Raw genomic sequence first — 18165 nt, 5'->3', positions numbered from 1 at the left:
GTACTTACTAGCTTATTTTGCCTTTTATGTTGCTTTTTTTCAGTGAGGTTCTTTGGAGGCTACAGCTACTACAGCAGGCTCAAACAGCACTGCAGTAGGCTTAAACATGAAGCAGATCCTTTACAACTTGACTGACACATAGGCACTGTGTCTCTTCTTTAAAGAAGAAAAGCTTTTATTATTTTCAGTGTTACCAAGTGGGTTTCAGGGGCAAATGTCCATCCATCAAGAGGTAGCTGGTTATAGAGTTTACGGTCCCAGATGTTTTCCTTTAGCACAGCAGTTCTGTGTACACTAGTGTAGTGGTATCTGTAACCCATTCTAACAAGGCCCTGGTAAATGTTCTGCCTTAACAGCATCAATGTGTTGTATCTCAGTTGTCAGCAATGATTTATCTGCTAGTGTTCAGGGGAATGGCACCCAGAAGATGTCAGATAAATTAATGTCTCTTGAAACTAGATGAGTAAATTACAAACAGGAAAAAAATGCCAGAAAAACAGGCCTTGAACACGAGGGACAGATTGACTTTTTATGAGTCCTGGAGATATTGAACATTTCTCGGTGTTTAGTCTGCATAAATACTTTACAAAGTGTCCCTGTGTCCTTATTCTTCAAACTACAGGAAATAAAGAATGCCAGAAAAACTAAAAAAGGTACCTAAGTATAGAAGTAAGCCTGTGGTTTAGGAGCACTTGTCTCTTCATACTTACTAAATTCCTAAGTAAAAGTCATGCTTTCTTGATGGCACAGTGAAGAGGGGGTTTAACATAAAACAGTGGAATTATATCCAGCAACAAGCAGCATGCTTTTCTTTTTCTCTGTGTATTTCAAAGCTTCTTTTTTTTCCTGTTTATCTCTGTTTAAATGTGACATAAAAAAAACAGAGAGGCAGTATTTGCAGCTGTGTTTCTAAGAGAAGTTGTGAGAAAAGACAGAGGGCAGGCACAAGCCTCCTCAGTAATGAATGTCATGACAGCAGCCAGGTGTAAAGCTTCAATTGGAGATGCATTCCAGGTCTGTTTGAGATACTAAGTGTTCCTTCAGTGTGTTCTGGGGCTGAAAACATAGCTTTGATATTCTCCCTCTTCCATTGCATTGTTCTTGGATCATAAATTGATAATGAAGAAAATAAAGCTTCAGCAATATGGCTTTGCCAGGTGAGATAGAAGTGGTGGTGATGATCCAAGTCACATATCAGCCGGCATGCTGCAATTTATAAGCCCGATCTTCCAAAATTTATTCTGAAGAGCCATGACAACTCAAATATTTTCCAACAGTTACTTCCAAACATACAAGGGAACAAAACTGTAACTAAAGAACACTGCAGGTCAGGATTAAAATTTTCTCTCCAGTGATGCATGAGAAAGTTCAGCACTTGTCTAACTACAGTGCAATTTCTATTTTAGATGGGGACGTTGTGAACATAGTAACACACTGGTGAAGTTTTAGGACAACAGTGGAAAGAAGAAACAACCAATCTGTCTCCAAACTGTGGGAAAACATAATGGGTTAAAGACAACCTGTGAATTCTAGGTTGAGCTGAGTCTGGGAGACAATAATTTGACAGATAACTAGGTCTGTGAAGTTTCTGCAAAAGTAAAGGTGCATGAATAAAAGTAGTCCAATGCTTCAGGTTTTCATAAATCTTCATGTTCTGTGACAGGAGAGAAAGCAGTTGTGTAGAGAGTTAGCCTGAACTGCTGTGAGAGGCTGAGCATACCTGTTTTCTGTCCTGAAAGATTTTGTGATTTCCGAACAGGCTGAAGTTCGTGGCGTCATCTGACTCATTGAGCTGCTAACCTTTGAGCATTTTGAAAGGAATAACCATGAGGCTTTGCCTTGGTTAAGCTTTAATTTCTGTTTGAGTCTTGGGAATGAGCTTCCATATGATCCAAAGTCTAGTTTGAGTCCAAACACTTTTTCTATGCCCATCTCTAATTTAACTATCTTCAAAAACCCTTGAGTTTTTGCTAGATCTCTTAAACATAATAATAAAGTAACCATTATTATCTAACAGTACTCTTTTTATTCAAATTTAATTACATTTTATGGTTCAACTTTATTTTTAATACCACTGACATTTGTTCTGTTGGAGCAGGTTGATTTTTTTCTGATTGGGGGAAAGGATGAAGTGAATAGAGATGAAAGAGAAGTTGGAAATTTAGTGCTATATGTGGTCCAATGCACATAAAGCTCTTCCCTTAGATTTAGTGTGATGGTAAGCTGTTCAGTGTTTGCAGTTTATATGCAACCTGAGAGTCACTGAGCACATGTTTAGTTTGGAATATATTTTGTTCTCCCACTGTATGTTCAGAACTGCCTTATTTTGGTATTTTCAGCCCCTGATATGCAGATTCATTTACACGGACTTAAAGAACAAGAAGGGCATCTTGCCATGTGTTGATGCCACAGAGGACAGAGCTGCAAACAACATGTTTCCAACACCAGCTTGCCAGGCAGCCACACATCCCTTCAGTGCTATGGAGATGCCTCTTGATGCAAAAATAGTATAGGAAATTGCAAAGTGTGATGAGGATTTGATACTCAATCTGTTATGTGGGTACACTGTACTCACATATTTTCATCAGCTGCCAGACATACCGTTGGGAGGGAAGATGTTCCTCCTTCTTGCTTACACAGAAGAGAGTATGGTCTTATCAGTTCATGTTGTTACTGTGTACTGAGATTATACTTAGAAAAAAATGTGTGTTTCTACCTGTACTTAACTGTGGAGAAACAGCCTGAGTGCACTACAGGGAAAGCTTTCTTGTCAGTCACTGCGTAGATGAAAAAAAGTTGTGATAGGACCATAGACTTCAAGTAGTTTGCCAGAAACATCTGTAGAATCTGGAGGAGGGAGGAGAACAAATAATTAGAATATCATTGGTATCATTGATGGCATTTAAGGATTGTCTCAGGAACACTTCCAAGGGTCTAATCAAGTCAAATTTGAAAACAGTTCAGTTGAACTGGAGAGGGCACCTAATGTAAATGCTTCATCACACTGTGTTAGGCAGCATTTAAATCGCTTATGTGAGCTAAGACAGTTTCCATGGATCCAGTTTTCCTTATCTGTTTCCAGAATGGCGCTGATGCCAAAATCTCTGACAACCCTACAAACACCCTGGGGCTCCCAGGACCATGTGAAGGTGACAGGAGGCTGCACTAAATTTCTTGGGATATAATCTGTAAGAGTATTGTAGCTGGTAAACTGAAGCTTAGCCCTGACCACTTTCAGTGTTTTCTTTCCCCATTACTCCCTACCATTCCTTGTGCACTGATAGTTGCCAGCAGATGCTGCTGTAATTAAGTTGGTGCTACATGAGTAGAAATCTAGGAATATAGGGACTACAGATGCTCCTGAATATGTGTATAAAATATGTTCACAAGATTCCTAGTTAAGCGTATCATTTAATTAAAATTTTATGGAGCCAGTCAGCAATGACAAAAGAAGAAAACATTACCAGTTATTCTGATCAAAATGGTAACATAGGCTGCCTTAGGAAAGAAAAGACAGTAAAAAAAGACTGCAGTCTTGTTTGCCTTTCTAGAAACAGAGGTCTGGGAACATCTATTACCATAGGAACAAAAAGAGCAAGGGGATTTACACTTCTATATGTTTCAGAATAGTCTTAATCACGAGTTAAATTGTCTTGAAAGAACAGTCCCACAATATTCATTCTCATTCTTCATTAATTGTCTATCTTGCCTAACAGCCTCAAAGTTTACATATAATATCTATCACATATGCCTAAAGATGTTAGAAGCACAGATTATGTAGCTAACTTTCTGCTATACAAAATCATGTTGTTGGTTGCTGATTTTTTTATTTATTTATTTTATTTTTTCTGAAATTTTTTTATTCAATGCCAATATGCTGTAAATAAAATCCATAACCTAGTCCAACCTAGTACAGGGGGCATTACATTTGATGTTAATCTAATACAATAATTTATTTTCTTTTCTTATTTCACCCTATGTATATCACAGAGGATTCTTTCTTCCATATGATTAGTAATGCAACTTTTATATTCAGTGAATTTTATCTCACAAAGAATATATAAACATATATGTTGTATGTTAATCCTATATAACAGGCTTCTCATAAGATGACTGAGTAAGGTAGATTGACTTGTAGACATGGGTAGATTTTGAGATCCAAATAATGTAGCTCTGATTTAATTTCTGCTTAAAAACGTTGCAGTGTTTTCAACAATGGTGTTGTCTTTTAACATTTCAGATCACAGTATTTCGCATGGGATCAGAAGGACACCAGGATATTGATTTAGCTATCCTTACAGCATTACTAAAAGGTAATGGAGTTTCACTTCACAGTGAGTCTCTAACAATCCAAATGGATTAACTCTGTGTCTCTGCTGTGCTGGAACCTGCATTTATTTGCAGTATGTACCATATCGAGAAGGTAAATTTCTACCATGAAATTGAAGCATATCTTTTTCTCTGTCTGCTTTCTACAAATCTAGATCTTTCATTAATGTCTAAATAGCTACTCTTATTTCTTCCTCAGTCTTTATTCACCACCTGCAATTGCCAACGTGTCACAAGAAACATAAGTGGTGTCCCTCACAAGTTACTTTAGAAGGTTAGCACTCACGAGCAGCTGGTCTAAGAACTTACCAGGTTTACATTGTCCAGTGGTTAATGGAAAATACAGTTGGAAGTTATCTCCCTACAACAAAACTGCCATTATTTCAGAATGTTATCTCTAAGCATCCTAGAAAGGCATGGAAACTTTGGAATTCCTTCCAGCCTCCATAGATAGAGCTGAGAACTCACCTTTTGGAGTTTTGCCCTCATTCTGCTCACGTGGCTTTCCAGGCCATTACCAGTTACGTTCATGCTCTTAAAACATTGTCTTACAAAGAATCTTGTGTTGCTAAAATATTTCTGAATCACAGTTCATCGTAGACCCTGGTCAGGCAAGCATATGCCATTTAGCTTTGGCCCCCTTCATCGTATGATATTATCATGTAGTGCCAATACAGAAAAAGGTAAGATTTTTAAAGATCTGAAGTACATGCACTTATCTGATTAAGGATTATTCACCTGAGCTAGAGCAGGGAGGACATGCCCATCCATTTCTATGGTATTTCTACAAATGGTATTTCCACACATTACATATTATCAGTCACCTTGGTCATCTTGTTGTGTCAACTGTTTTCTGTTATTTAGCACGCACCATACTGATTTTAAAAACAGAGACCAGGATGTACCAAACCATTTTAAAGAGCATTCTGAGAATCATTAGGGAATGCACTTCAAAAGGTACCTGGAGAAAGCTGTGTTTCCTGCAGCAGTTTTTGTCATGCTTCTGATATCCCCATTCCTGAGTAAAAGGGTACGTGCTGCCATGTGGCAGGTTTGAGTTTCAGTCATAACAAGAAAATAATAGAACTGGTGATTTTTTAAGTGGTAATTGGAACTAATCTTGCTCATTCCAGAGCTCTGTTTTCTTCTCAGTTTCTACCTGTGAAAGCTGTAAAAAGTTGTATGAAAAGAAGAAGAGAGAAGGACTGAATAGCTTTCACCCAACCAGGGGAGAGATTGTTTTACCTTTTACACAACTTTTAATTCCATTTCTAAAATTGTACTTCAGACATTTAAATCAAAAGTCTGAAAGAGAGGAGTAAACAAGAACCGTCCACCTTAAATGTATAATTGCAAACGGATAGGTACCAACAGAGAAATGAACTTCGTTGATTTTGCTGCAGTAGCTTCTATTTCTTTAGGCTTCCATAGCATCACTTTCTCCTCTTTGTTCATTACGATCAAGATACCAGTCATTTGGCCTGCAGGTAATGTAACTATTTTGCTGCTATCCTGAAGTAGCATCTTTTAGCCATCTGCATAGTTAAATCTCAAGGCATTTTGCATGTCTTGACACAGAAGCAATGTAAATCAAGATGAAGGAAGGAAAAACTAATTCATTCAAAGCAAGGAACAAGAATTGCATCCATCACCAAATTTGTCTTTTCCATCACTGGGAAATGTTTTAATTGTAGACTTCATTTTTATCTTAAATATAATTTAAATACACTGTTATCCTCTATGTAAAGCATATTCCTTTGTCATTTGTTCTTAAGACAATCAGTAAAACCACTGCTCTTCATTCCTATTACATACAGGTACAGATTGTATTAAAGGTGTCATTCCACTTTTTCTAGGTATATTATCAATGCCTGAGTCCCAGCATAGATCCCTGGGAATAATTTACCAACTTGAAAGCAGTCTTCCAGGAAGACAAAAGAGAAAAGTCATAGGCCTGGAAGGGACTTTTCTCTGTTTGAAAAATTATTTGGCAATATTTTCATGAGTGGATGCATTAAGTTTGCATTCTGGGTCTATGACTAGTTCTGATCTGTAGCATCTTTTTTGCTAGTGACTGATCCCTTCTCCTCCTTATTCAAACCAACACAACAATCAAACCTCCTTCTGTCTTCATAACAGTAGTGCAAGACATCCTAGGGACTTTCTGTTATCTCAGAAGGAGCTTGGACATGATATTGACACCTCTGATATTTGCCTGACTTGATGCTGCAATCTGCTGATGGCAGCAGCATCTTGCTCGAGTCAGTGTAACTACAATTCACACCTAGTCTTCCCTGTTCCTCAGCACTTTCTGATTACAGAGAAACTTAAAGAAGATAATATTTGTCAGTTTCCACTGTATATTTTGTTAACATGAGATTTCTGATCACAGAGAATGAAAGTCCATAAAACTTTTTAATCAGTTTGTGCAAAGATGAAATTCCTTGTCTTTAGGCAATTCAGATGTCCTTGTGCATACCATGTCTTTGTACAAAAGTTTCTGAAAGAAATCCTGATTTTCTATGAGTGCATACTTTCAGATACAAAATCAAGCTGATAGACAGGTGGAGTTTTCATAGATCAAGGCATCCAAGTTGGCAGTTTTGAGCCGCTTGCATATTGATTTACTGGTAAGCAGATTTGAGGAGTGGACCTGAATTATTTTGAAATTTGTGTGTGTTTAAATTCAGGAATTAATCTCTTTCACCCTTCCAGAACCATGTGAAAAGTGTGCAGTGGAAAGCAATGGTATAATGAAACTGGTGTGTGATTATTTGTTCCTCCCTCACAGCCTGATGAGGATTTTGCAGTTCTTGCCAGCCATTATATTCATGACACATACCACTTAAATACTGATCCCACCCTGGTGTGAGAGATTTGTTCAGGGAACAGAAGGACAAAGACTGGGGAGCACATAATATCATCTCCTGCTTTCTGTGTAAAATATACAGTGAGCAAATATTCTCTTTAAATCTGACTCAGGCACACTGCCAAGGCAGGAATTCTCTTGGCCCGGATTTTCCACAAGCCCCAGACTCTGAACTAAATATGTGAGATTATTTCCTTGTTTGTTTTTGTGAGTCACTTGTTTAATCTTGTCAGCAGATCTCTCTTTCTTGGAAGTGAACTTCAGTAAGCCAGAGAATGGCATGCAAACTGATTATCAATTTATACTGCATAGATGTCACAACAGCATATGGTTTGTGAATTCCTCCTTTTTATTTCTTTTATATATTCTTTATATATTTCTTTTTTTATATATTTTCCATTTGGAAAGACATGCAAGTGTGGGAAGTAAATTTCTGATTGCATGATTTTGTAGCAAGTGTATTTATTGATACAACTTAACTGCTCATGCTCTCTTGAGCAGTTGGAACTCAAACAGTAGTGGATTTTGTCCTGCTAATTTAGCAGAAAGTGTATGATAGGGAATTTAAAGGCAGCATATGGAGAAGTGCTGAAATGTCTGTGTTGTGAAAGGGCATCAAAGATCTCGATTCATGAGACTGTTGCAATGTGTGGAGCACACCTCTTGTGTTTCAGCTGGTGCTTCATAACCCTTCTCATTGCAATCATTAACATCAGAAAATAGGTGCTTTGTGGCATGTAACCTTCTGAGATAAGCCTTGTCAGACTAATGCAGAGCTGATGTCTCCGGATGCCTTGAGCCTGTGAATAAGTCATGATTCATGCTCACTGAGCAGCCATTATAGGGTTTTGGAAGATTGTATGATAGTCTGTCAACCATGAAATCACTGACACGGAAGGATTAACATTACCTTAGTCCACTATATTTCAGAGTCAGGCCAGATGCCTGGTTACTGCCCCCAAAGCTATTCATGCTATCAGCTTTGTTACTGCCAATTGATTTACTAAATTTCAGGAAGGTGCTTGCAGCAAAAGTAGCCCTTTCTCCAAAGATGTTGGTATCTGTGAGACAGAAGACAATTTAAGATTTGCCAAGATGCAGAGCAGAAAGCAAATTTGGATTGCTATATCCCCTAGTCTACTTCTTTTCTTTAAACGATGATTCAGAGAGCAGTTATGTGCTTAAACACTTTGTAGAAGTGAATCTCCAACAGCTGTACCTGCCCGTATGGATGAGTTTTATGTAATTTCAACTTTTCAGATTCCTGACAACTAAGCATCTTAGACTATAGATGGAGAATTCATCAGAAATTTTACATTGATCACGGTGAATCTTGGCTGGTGTATATTGTTTTGTATTTCTTCAGCAATCTGGTGTCTTGCAAAGGCATAGTACTCATTTTCTGGCCTGGATCCTAGCTCACCTAGGATGCAGATTCAAGTTGATAGACCAAAGTTTACCATCAACATGTACAGCGTTTCTGGTCCAAGATGTTGGACACATTATCTGATGTGAATGGAGTTCTTACCTGAATAATCTGTCTTAGATGGCTGCCTAAGAGTGTGGAGTTTTCACATATCATCTCCTTTTTCATTTAACATCTCAGCATCCTTGCATTTTCTAGCATGTAACTGTATTCAGCAAAATCTACATCGTATCTCAAACTGAGTGTTACTTCCAGGGATATATGAAGGGAAGAAAAACTCTTCTGCAGTTATTATTCCTATTGTCTAAATCACTCTTCTGAGGAAGATAACTTCTGCTCAACCAGACATCAGAACTGAGTAAATATCACATAGATGTTAGCCATGGATTGACTAAAATATTGTTTAATGCAGTAAATATGCTATGGTAATCAAAACAATAGAACAGAACTAGACAAAGACTTTTTCCATGAGATAAGAATAAATAAATGTGGGTATAGGAAAAGCTTATTTCTGTAATAAACATAATTAAGGACCTAAGAAGTGGCTCCAGTATGACCCTCTGTGTGCAATTTATAAGACTTATATATATATAGAATATATATGTATATATGTATATATGTATAGAATCATAGAATCATAGAATCACAAGGTTGGAAAGGACCTACAAGATCATCTAGTCCAACCATCCTCCCATTACCGTTACTGCCACAAGCTACTAAACCATATCTCGTAGCTCCTCATTCATACACCTCTTGAACACTGCCAGGTGACTCCACCACCTCCCTGGGCAGCCATTCCAGTGCCTGACCACTCTCTGAGAGAAAAAGTTTTTCCTTATATCACATCCCCTGACATATGTTTTTTTTGTTGTTGTTTTGTTGTTGTTTTTTTTGTTTTGTTTTGTTTTTTAATTTATTTTCTAAATATTTTTTTGCTTTTGTTTGAGTGCATTCAGGTGATACTTATGACCAAGACAAATCTTCACAAAATCACTTTTGGAGTTCTCACTGACTCAAATGCATGCTTCGGGTCACCAACTGCAATCATGAGGATTATTGAAATGAGGCAGTGTTTCAAGAAAGCACCACTCATGTTCATACCAAAGAGTATTACTTGCATTAGTGTAATTATTTTTACTTCTTTAATGCTGGGTGGAATTTCACCAGAAATAGCTGAAATACATTCTTTTTTTTTTTTTTTTTTTTTTTTTTTTTTTTTTTTTTTTAAATAATAAAACAGTAGAGGCATCTTTGCCTTTCCCAGAGGCAACTGGGAATGTCACTGACGTCACCCATAGGAGCTTTTGACTGCACTATAATATAAAGCAACAACAAGCTGCTCCTAACCAAAAGATGTTCTTGTCCCTTCTTGATCACAGAAAAGTGTTTTACTGTCTTCACTGCCTTTTCTTCTTCTCTTCATTTTTATTAATCTTTCTGCTCTTGCATCACCTGCCTTCTTGTCAGAGCTCATTTCTGTAATAAAATGCAAATAATCCATGTTCCAAATAGTTCCTTCAAGAATTGCAAAGTAGTTAGCAAAGTGAACTGACTGAAAAGTTACGAGTTAGGAAATTAAAGTGCAGGCTGAGATTCCGTGGGGTCTGCTGAACTGATCTTATATTGAGGATTTCAGCAGTTGCCTCATAATGCTGTATATTTTCTATGCCTCTAATTTCAGTCCTCTTTCTGCTGGAACAGTTCATGGTTTTGAGTAGTACTGAGATGAGGACAGAACTGTTTCGAAGTAATGAAAAGCTCTTGTTTGTCCTCTCTCCATGAGGACCATTTGTCAGCATAAAATTTAATGAAGGCAAGAAAAAGGTGGAGGTATTACATCTTTAAAAAATGAGTCTGAATACCATCGCCTAATCTCTGTTAGCCTGTAGGTAGTTAATGTGGAAAGGCCCCTTATTTATTCAGTTGATCAGTTCGCTCATGCCAGCTCTCACCGTGACACTGAAACACAAATACTGCTTTATTGTTACAAATCAGTTAATAACATTGAAATCCTTAGTGAAACATTAAAAAAGCACAGCAGGACAGGGAAGTCCCACAGTGTCCATTAAAACTAAGGGAAAAACATGCACTCCATTCCACAAACAAATGACTGCATAGACTCCTAACTATTTGTGATATGTTATACTTAGACAGCAGCATTATTGGGTGGGTTTTTGTTTTTTGTTTTTTTTTTTTTTACATGAATATCATTTGGGTGAAGGGAAATTTGTCCCAACAGGACTGCAAAGTACAAATCGAGGAGGAATTCCTATGCTTTTACAGGCAGGGATGTATAAAAGAGGTGCATAAATTGCATGTTTATTCAAACTGGTTTGGACTGTATGAGTTCAACTTTTCTCTAACTGCTGAATGTGTGTACTTGTATACAAGTGTGGGTGCAGGTGTGTGGGTGCATGTATGTGTATTGCAATACCAGGTCAGTATTCTTCCTGGCTTCTTCTCTGGCTTCCCAACTGAGATGAAGAAAACCAGTTCATTACACCACAAGCATAAATTCTAAAGGAGATTGTGGGGAACTTATTTATGAGACAACCTAAGAGACATAGATTTAAGTGTGAGAATAGGGATTTTATTCCAGGGATAATGGAAAGTTTGGCTTTATTTTAATATGAGATCAGTTGCAGAAGTGGCAGGGACATCTGTGAGACTTCTGATTTAGAGGAATTACCAAGGTGGCATGTTGACTGTGGCTAAAGTATGTCTTGTTTTTTTTGTCTCCTCTCCTCCCCACACTTCCCTTTGTATACACAGGAGCTAACGCATCTGCTCCCGACCAGCTGAGCCTGGCTTTAGCCTGGAACAGAGTAGACATCGCTCGCAGTCAAATCTTTATTTACGGGCAGCAGTGGCCGGTATAGTATATACATGCAGCATCTTCTACAGAAAAAAATCCTTAAACCTTACATAACATTAAATCCATTCTTACGGCAATAGTGGTTTTAAGACACTTTTAATTATGTTGAATCATGTTCCCAATCAAAGTTCCCAATCACAGCAACAGATGAAGTACATTTTAGTGTACTCATTCAAGGCAATGGTGATACCTAATAATGTCTCAACAATGAGACCATACCTTTAGGAGAACAGGAAACAACACATTGATACAATTAAGAAATCATTCTGCCAGCTGAGAAAAACAAGTATCCATTAACAATCATGTTAAAATATCAGGTTGTAAACTAAAATTTCTGCTCTTCATCCTTACGGTCTTTTACTTAAAAATAGTGAAGTTGCAGAGGTGTTTACCTTTTAAGTTATGGAGTAAATGAGACTTTTCCCTTTGCTTTCGATACTTGGCAAAAGCATGCAACACAACATAGCAGAAATTTAAATCGTATTAAGCTGTCCTTATCTTCATTGCTACATCATAGCAAAAATTTGTATAAATACTGCAAGCTGCAATCATTTTGCATGGTAGAAGCTGGAAGCACGCAGTATGTTCTCATCCTTCCATCTCTCCCCAAACTGAAAGAGATGTAAAAGGAGAGGTTATGCATAAGAAGACCTCTTGCATTTAGACCTTCAAAGAAATGCTATTTGTGAAACTCTTTCAATTTTCTGAGTGTCAAAGTTTATCTGAGTTTCAGCATCACAAGCTGAGGATAAAGCTAGAATTAATGTGAGTGCTTTTATACATGACAGATATATCCGATATAAAGAACGTTGGAAAAGCAAGATTAGAATCATTAGAATGATAATAAGATAGGGAGTAGTGTGGAGGTGTCATCACTAGTCATATGTTCCTTTGTCCAACTATGGGTTTCCTAAATCAAGTTTATCTTAATGCTCTGACACTCATTTCCAGGATTCTACCTTGAATCAGAGAAACCACTATAGGCTAAAACTGTGATTATCCCATTCTCAGCATAACAGATAAACCCTCAGAATTCTGTAAGATTTGCCTGCTTGTGCCAGGGTGGCAGAAAAAGCAGGATATGGTGTGTGGTGCCCAGGAACACCCTGAATTAATCACTTACTTTGCAGGTGGGCTCTCTTGAGCAAGCAATGCTGGATGCACTGGTGTTGGACAGAGTGGATTTTGTGAAATTACTCATAGAAAATGGAGTAAGCATGCATCGTTTTCTCACCATCTCCCGACTAGAGGAATTGTACAATACGGTAGGGCCAACATAAGGCAAATTTTCTCTATATATATTCATTATTCTACCTCCCACTCGTTTGACAAAGCATCCAACATCTGATGCAGAATACTTTTTTCCATGTGAGAGGTCCACGTTGTCTCTTAGCTTTGTCACTCAACATAATGGAACTCAGTGTCTCTTGCCCACATAATCTGTTGTATGTACTTCATGAACTTGAATTGGAACTCACACAATATTGACTGATTTCTGGTCATTTCCCTGTGTCTTCATAGAATATTCCAAAAATTATAGTTTTGACTTTTAAAAACCTGTTTCCAAGCTTTATCTCTGCCCTTAAGATAAATAAAAAACTGCATGGGTTTAAATTGCTTCTCAACTCCAGAACAAATCCTGACATTCAGATCAGAACTGCCTAATGAGAGAAATCAAAGAGTCTGAATTTGCACAGTGGTATGGAAAGATCTCTTCAAGTGTTGTCTAACTCTTGGGATTCTGAGTTTTACCCATGGGAAGGAGGTTGTGGTACAGTGCATAGGCTTTTTCAAAACATTGTTTTGCCAGTACTTTTCAAAGCTCTGCCACTATAAGCTGCCACAATGGACTGTTACTCAGAAACATTTTATATTGATGGTGACCAGAAGTCAGTCTTTCAAAAATATCAAATATGAGAATAATTCATTAAATTTGTGCAAAATAGGGAGGAATAATTAACTATGCCAACCTACAGCAAGATCATCCCATCCAATCTTTGATTATCTTAAAATTTGTCAGTCAGCTAACGTTTGTGTACTAAAAATAGAAAGCCTTTGAGCTTTCTTGTTAGATATCACCCCTGTAGTTCTTACAACAAAGTGAGTTTCTGCAAGGAGTACATGTGAAGAGAGTCTAAATGTCAACATCTTAAATAAGATCTTTTAGAATAAATTTATATGGTGAATCAAATACAGTCTGTCAGAGCCAAGGAGGCCTTCCATTGGAGTCTCTGAAAATACCAGGAATGGTCAAAAACACAACAGAAATGATTTTTTTCTCCATGCAACATACAATTGCAACTGTGGGAGTCATTCCTGCTCTGGGCTGGGAGCTCACTGAGCCTCCAATGGTGGAAGCAAAGATGCTGAACAGAGGAAGATCTGCTGTTCTTCCTTCCACTCCCACACAAAAGCTCTACACATTGAGTCTAAGTCTGCTATACAGGACTGTAGTTTTGAGGCAGTCTGGCAGTTCTTGTGGTTTTCTCACAAAGAGGAAGTCAAGTGAAATACTGCTCCGGTAACTGATTTTTCAAATTCAATTAAAAATGGATGGCAGCGTATTTAAGGTGTTCTCAGTTGTTTGATTTCTGAACTGCTAAACCAAGGCGGCCTTTTCAGTATTTAGTCTTGCATGGCCCTTGGACAGTGCAAAACTATTGTGTTCTTCTGTGTTTGTCCTTTGCAGAGACATGGACCATCCAACACTTTATATCATCTAGTCAGGGATGTCAAAAAGGTAAGAGTCCAGTAGACGGTAGGTTGGAGAGAATGTTGTGATTGCTTTTTGTAGATAGATACAATCTCTGTATTGCATGAGCTTCCAGTCAGATCCTTCTCCTTCCCCTGCCATTAAAGAATGTCTTGTTTGTATGTACTGAATATTAACCTTTTGCATACAATGCACAATTAGAAAGTTAGTGGGCTTGCTTTTGCTGTGATTTTAGATGCTTGGATTATAGTGCTTCTGCTAGCAGAATAGTAGGCTTTTATACTCCCTGTGGAATATGCTGTTATCTGTATTCTTCCATACCTGCGACTATCATCAGTGCTAATTTCCATGTTGTTAATTAACTTCTGAGTCTGTGAAATGGCTATTATCCCTGTGTTGGATCCAAGTTTGTTGAAATCGTTCCTTGTTCTGTGTTGTGTGGTATGATGTAGCCATCTTCCTGAGAAGAAACACAGAGATAGAACAAGTCTCCTCTGCCCCCTTATCGAGTTAATTTTTGAGCATCTTGAATTGTATAAAGAGCCATTAGAACTGTAGGACAGAAACATAGGAAGGTGGAGTGACAGGGAGACTCCAAATACCTTCAGGTATTTGTTGCACAGGATTAAAAGCATTATAAGAGCAGCAACAAATGAAAATCTTCCATCCTTCCCATATATGAATCAAGTAAGGAGATTGACCCTGCAACTGACCTCATCAGCCTGAATATTCTCTGTGAGCACATGCAGACTGCAGTCTTACTCATTGCATAACTTGGACCTCAAGCCTGACATGCTTGAGAAGGCAAATTTCTGTATGTGAGAGTAGTTGGAGAAAAGACAGAAAAGGGAATGGAGAATTTTTGCAAGAGCACAGATTTTGGTTATTTCTTCTATCACTTACAGCTGATCAGAACTAAAAGAAAATAGGGAAGGGGAATGGCAGTGCTCACAGTGTCATATTTCTATTAAGGCTACACAATAATTAGTAGTGACATTTAGGTTCTGTTTTCTTTTTTGGTGTGTTATATGGCAGTGCTGCTGTTCCCTTCTATGTAGTATTTTCAGTTGCATTGGAAGATACAAAATGTCTACAGAGGAAATCAAAACAGTTCTTATGAGCACATCCCCTTGGCTGGAGTAGAGAAAAGCTAGAGTGCATTTAAACTGGCTGCTTCTTTTAAAGCCCAAGTTAACAGTTCTTCTTGTTATTAAGCATGCAGTTCTTTATGTGCCCTTACAAGTTTGAAAGAAATGCATCTTCTTCCCTTTAAAAGAGATTTTCAGAACTCCTTTTCACCTCCAGTATCACTGTCCCAAGTCTTTTCTCAAAGATGTAGCAATTCCTATATTGAGTAATTGAATGAAATCAATCTTTATCCAAGCCCATAATGAAAGAAATAATTTTTATGGAGTTCTTGGGGGGGAAAAAAGGCCTGAAAATAGTCAAAGAAAATCATTACTTTTAGGTGTACAATGATAGACACTGACACTAAATGTATTTACATTACACATTAATGACATTATTTGTCCACAGTGATTGCTAAGTATTAGATGATCGTGATTTCTCCATAGAAGTATCTTCTTTTTCCCTCTATCTACACTTAAAGTCTCCAGTAACTCCCACTATATGAAGACAACAAGCTCTCATATTAAAATATAGTTAGGGACTTTGAAAACAGGCATGCTGAGGCAGCCCTCCAGCACCTTGATTAGAGAACTGCACCTCTGTGGCTGCATTTCTCATTTGTTCTGAGATGAAGAAGAAACACAGCTCGCTAGGAGAATTGTGTCAGCTCACCAGAGCCCTACACCTAAGCAGTCAGATCCCTCACCAGGCAGCCAAAATGTAAATCTGTCAGCAAATATGACACCAGTTTAAATGAAGACACCTTCCTGGAAATAACTTCTTAATGGGCATCACTATTTGGCAGTTAAGTAGCCCACTATGCATGGAAACCACATCGTGTCTCTGATGCTAATTTTTTTTCATATTATATATAAATATTGAAACCAAATAACTGATCTGTCAGATTTAATTACAGTATCACAAGACGGAAATACAAGAAATGTAGTGTGCCACATCAAGACAGTACATAAAGGTATAACAAATGCCCATTCCTCTTGCACCAATTTTAAAATCTACAGTATGCACAGAAGTGTATGCTATAGAAGTTACTTGTATCTAAGTCACTGTGCATTTTCAAATAGAAAATGGATGCTTGCAAATTATGTCTTATTCAAGTATCATTATAGTATTATTCAGTGTACCCTTTTATTACATGGTTATAAAAATTGATGGAAGCTTTTTTGCCCGTCTGCTGGGTTCTGCAAAGAAGCTGCACCACATTGCACAACAGAAGTCAAGTTCCCACACCCTGTTTGCTACCACACACGTACACACACACACACACCACTTTATGTTCTTTGAATTTCCACATCCAAATTTCTGTGGAGACTGTGAGCCATGGAATTAAATTGCAGAGGCCTGGAGAAAGACTTTTAAAGAGTTTACTTTAATCAGAGGGCATAAATTTTGAATGTGTCAATAAAGCAAATTACTTTTTTATGTCTCTGCTTTGGAGAGAACTGAGTACATCTTGCGTTTTGATCCTCTCAGTTCCATGACTACATGTGAGGCAATACCTGCCCGCATCATTTTTATCGTTACTTTCCTCCGAGGAGCACAGTGTTTAACATACGCGTCGGCTTTTTTCCTTCGCTGTGAGAGCCGATGTACCCAGAGAAAGGAGAAGGAAGTGGTGGTGGTGCCTGAAATCCGTTTTGCAAGTGGAGGCTGCCCTCTACAGGTTGCTTAAAAAAATAAAAAAATAATTTAAAAATAATTAAAAAAATAAAAATAAAAATTGCATACAATAAACATAATAAATATATAATAAACACATTTTTTTCATAGTCCTTTATTTTGAACTGCCTCTGAATGTCTATGCAAAATTGGAGATTTTATCCACTGGAAATGAAAATGCACATGAACTGAAGTAAAACATTATAATCCATTAATTACATTTTAAATTTGAAGTTTCACCAGGAAAAGAATAATGTATAAGCACTAAAAAAGTTTGTCTCAGCATTAGAAAGTTGACATTATTAACTGTGGCACCAATCACACCCCTAAACCAACCTTCTCCTCTGTTCTTCCTGACCACTCCAGCTGCTCTAGAATTAGCTCATCCACATTTTTGCTGTTTGTGGGAGTGTTCCGACCCACTTGAGTTTTGTTTACAGGCAGTTCATCACTAATGGGGTCATTCAGAGATTTTGATGGTGTATCAAACAATTTGGTACATGCACAGCCCCTTCCATGTATTCCTGCTGTGATTTTAGGAGATATTTATTGTATGGTGTTTCAGGTACATCTTCCATTGGTGTCTAAGAAGGAGGTTTGGGCACATCTTCCATTAAAGTTACTATACTGAAAAAAACTGTATTTTCATCCCTTTAAGAAATCTTCGAAATCTTAACAACTGTATTCAGAGTCACATGTTATAGCACATGATGCAACCTGAGGCTCATTGTGCTTTCTTACTTTCCCAAGTTCTCAATAATACATCTGGGGCTTTGTTGTTGTTGTTATTTTTGGTTTGGGGTTTTTTTTAATTAATAACATCAAAGCATTCAGTTTTAATGTCCTACAGCTGAAGAACTACAGCTCTGTCCTGGTTACTCCTACTTCTGTCAGTGCCTTTTTCTGATGAAATACCTTAACCATTCTGGAAACTGGAGAACATTTTAGAAAACAAACAAACAGGGTTTAATTTTAAGATTTATCTTGTATTTTCATAGAGCTGTTTAAAATACAAATGACTGTGTTCAAACAAGCTAATTTCATATGCTAACCATAGTTCTCTTTGTCCCGTCACACTGGCCAAGATTAAGAAGAGGGGAGAAGAGCCACGAAGGGACAGCATTGTAATGTAGTTGGCAGCTCACCTT

General features: G+C 37.6%; 1 protein-coding gene across 4 annotated transcripts in view; it reads left to right on the top strand.

Moving 5' to 3' along the window:
• The window catches only part of TRPM3 (transient receptor potential cation channel subfamily M member 3), a 123658-nt gene that overhangs the window by 54104 nt on the left and 51389 nt on the right, over positions 1-18165 (top strand). For all 4 annotated transcript variants that reach the window (XM_072360616.1, XM_072360614.1, XM_072360617.1 and 1 more), the window contains exons 8-11: positions 4241-4313; positions 11397-11497; positions 12630-12764; positions 14189-14239. In XM_072360616.1, the coding sequence (XP_072216717.1) occupies positions 4241-4313; positions 11397-11497; positions 12630-12764; positions 14189-14239 (360 nt within the window). The remainder of the gene's footprint in view (positions 1-4240; positions 4314-11396; positions 11498-12629; positions 12765-14188; positions 14240-18165) is intronic.

The sequence above is a fragment of the Excalfactoria chinensis genome, chromosome Z (genome assembly GCF_039878825.1).
Source record: "Excalfactoria chinensis isolate bCotChi1 chromosome Z, bCotChi1.hap2, whole genome shotgun sequence".
Classification (NCBI taxonomy): domain Eukaryota; kingdom Metazoa; phylum Chordata; class Aves; order Galliformes; family Phasianidae; genus Excalfactoria; species Excalfactoria chinensis.
Note: the sequence above shows the minus strand (reverse complement) of the source record. Positions and strands in the feature narration are given on the sequence as shown.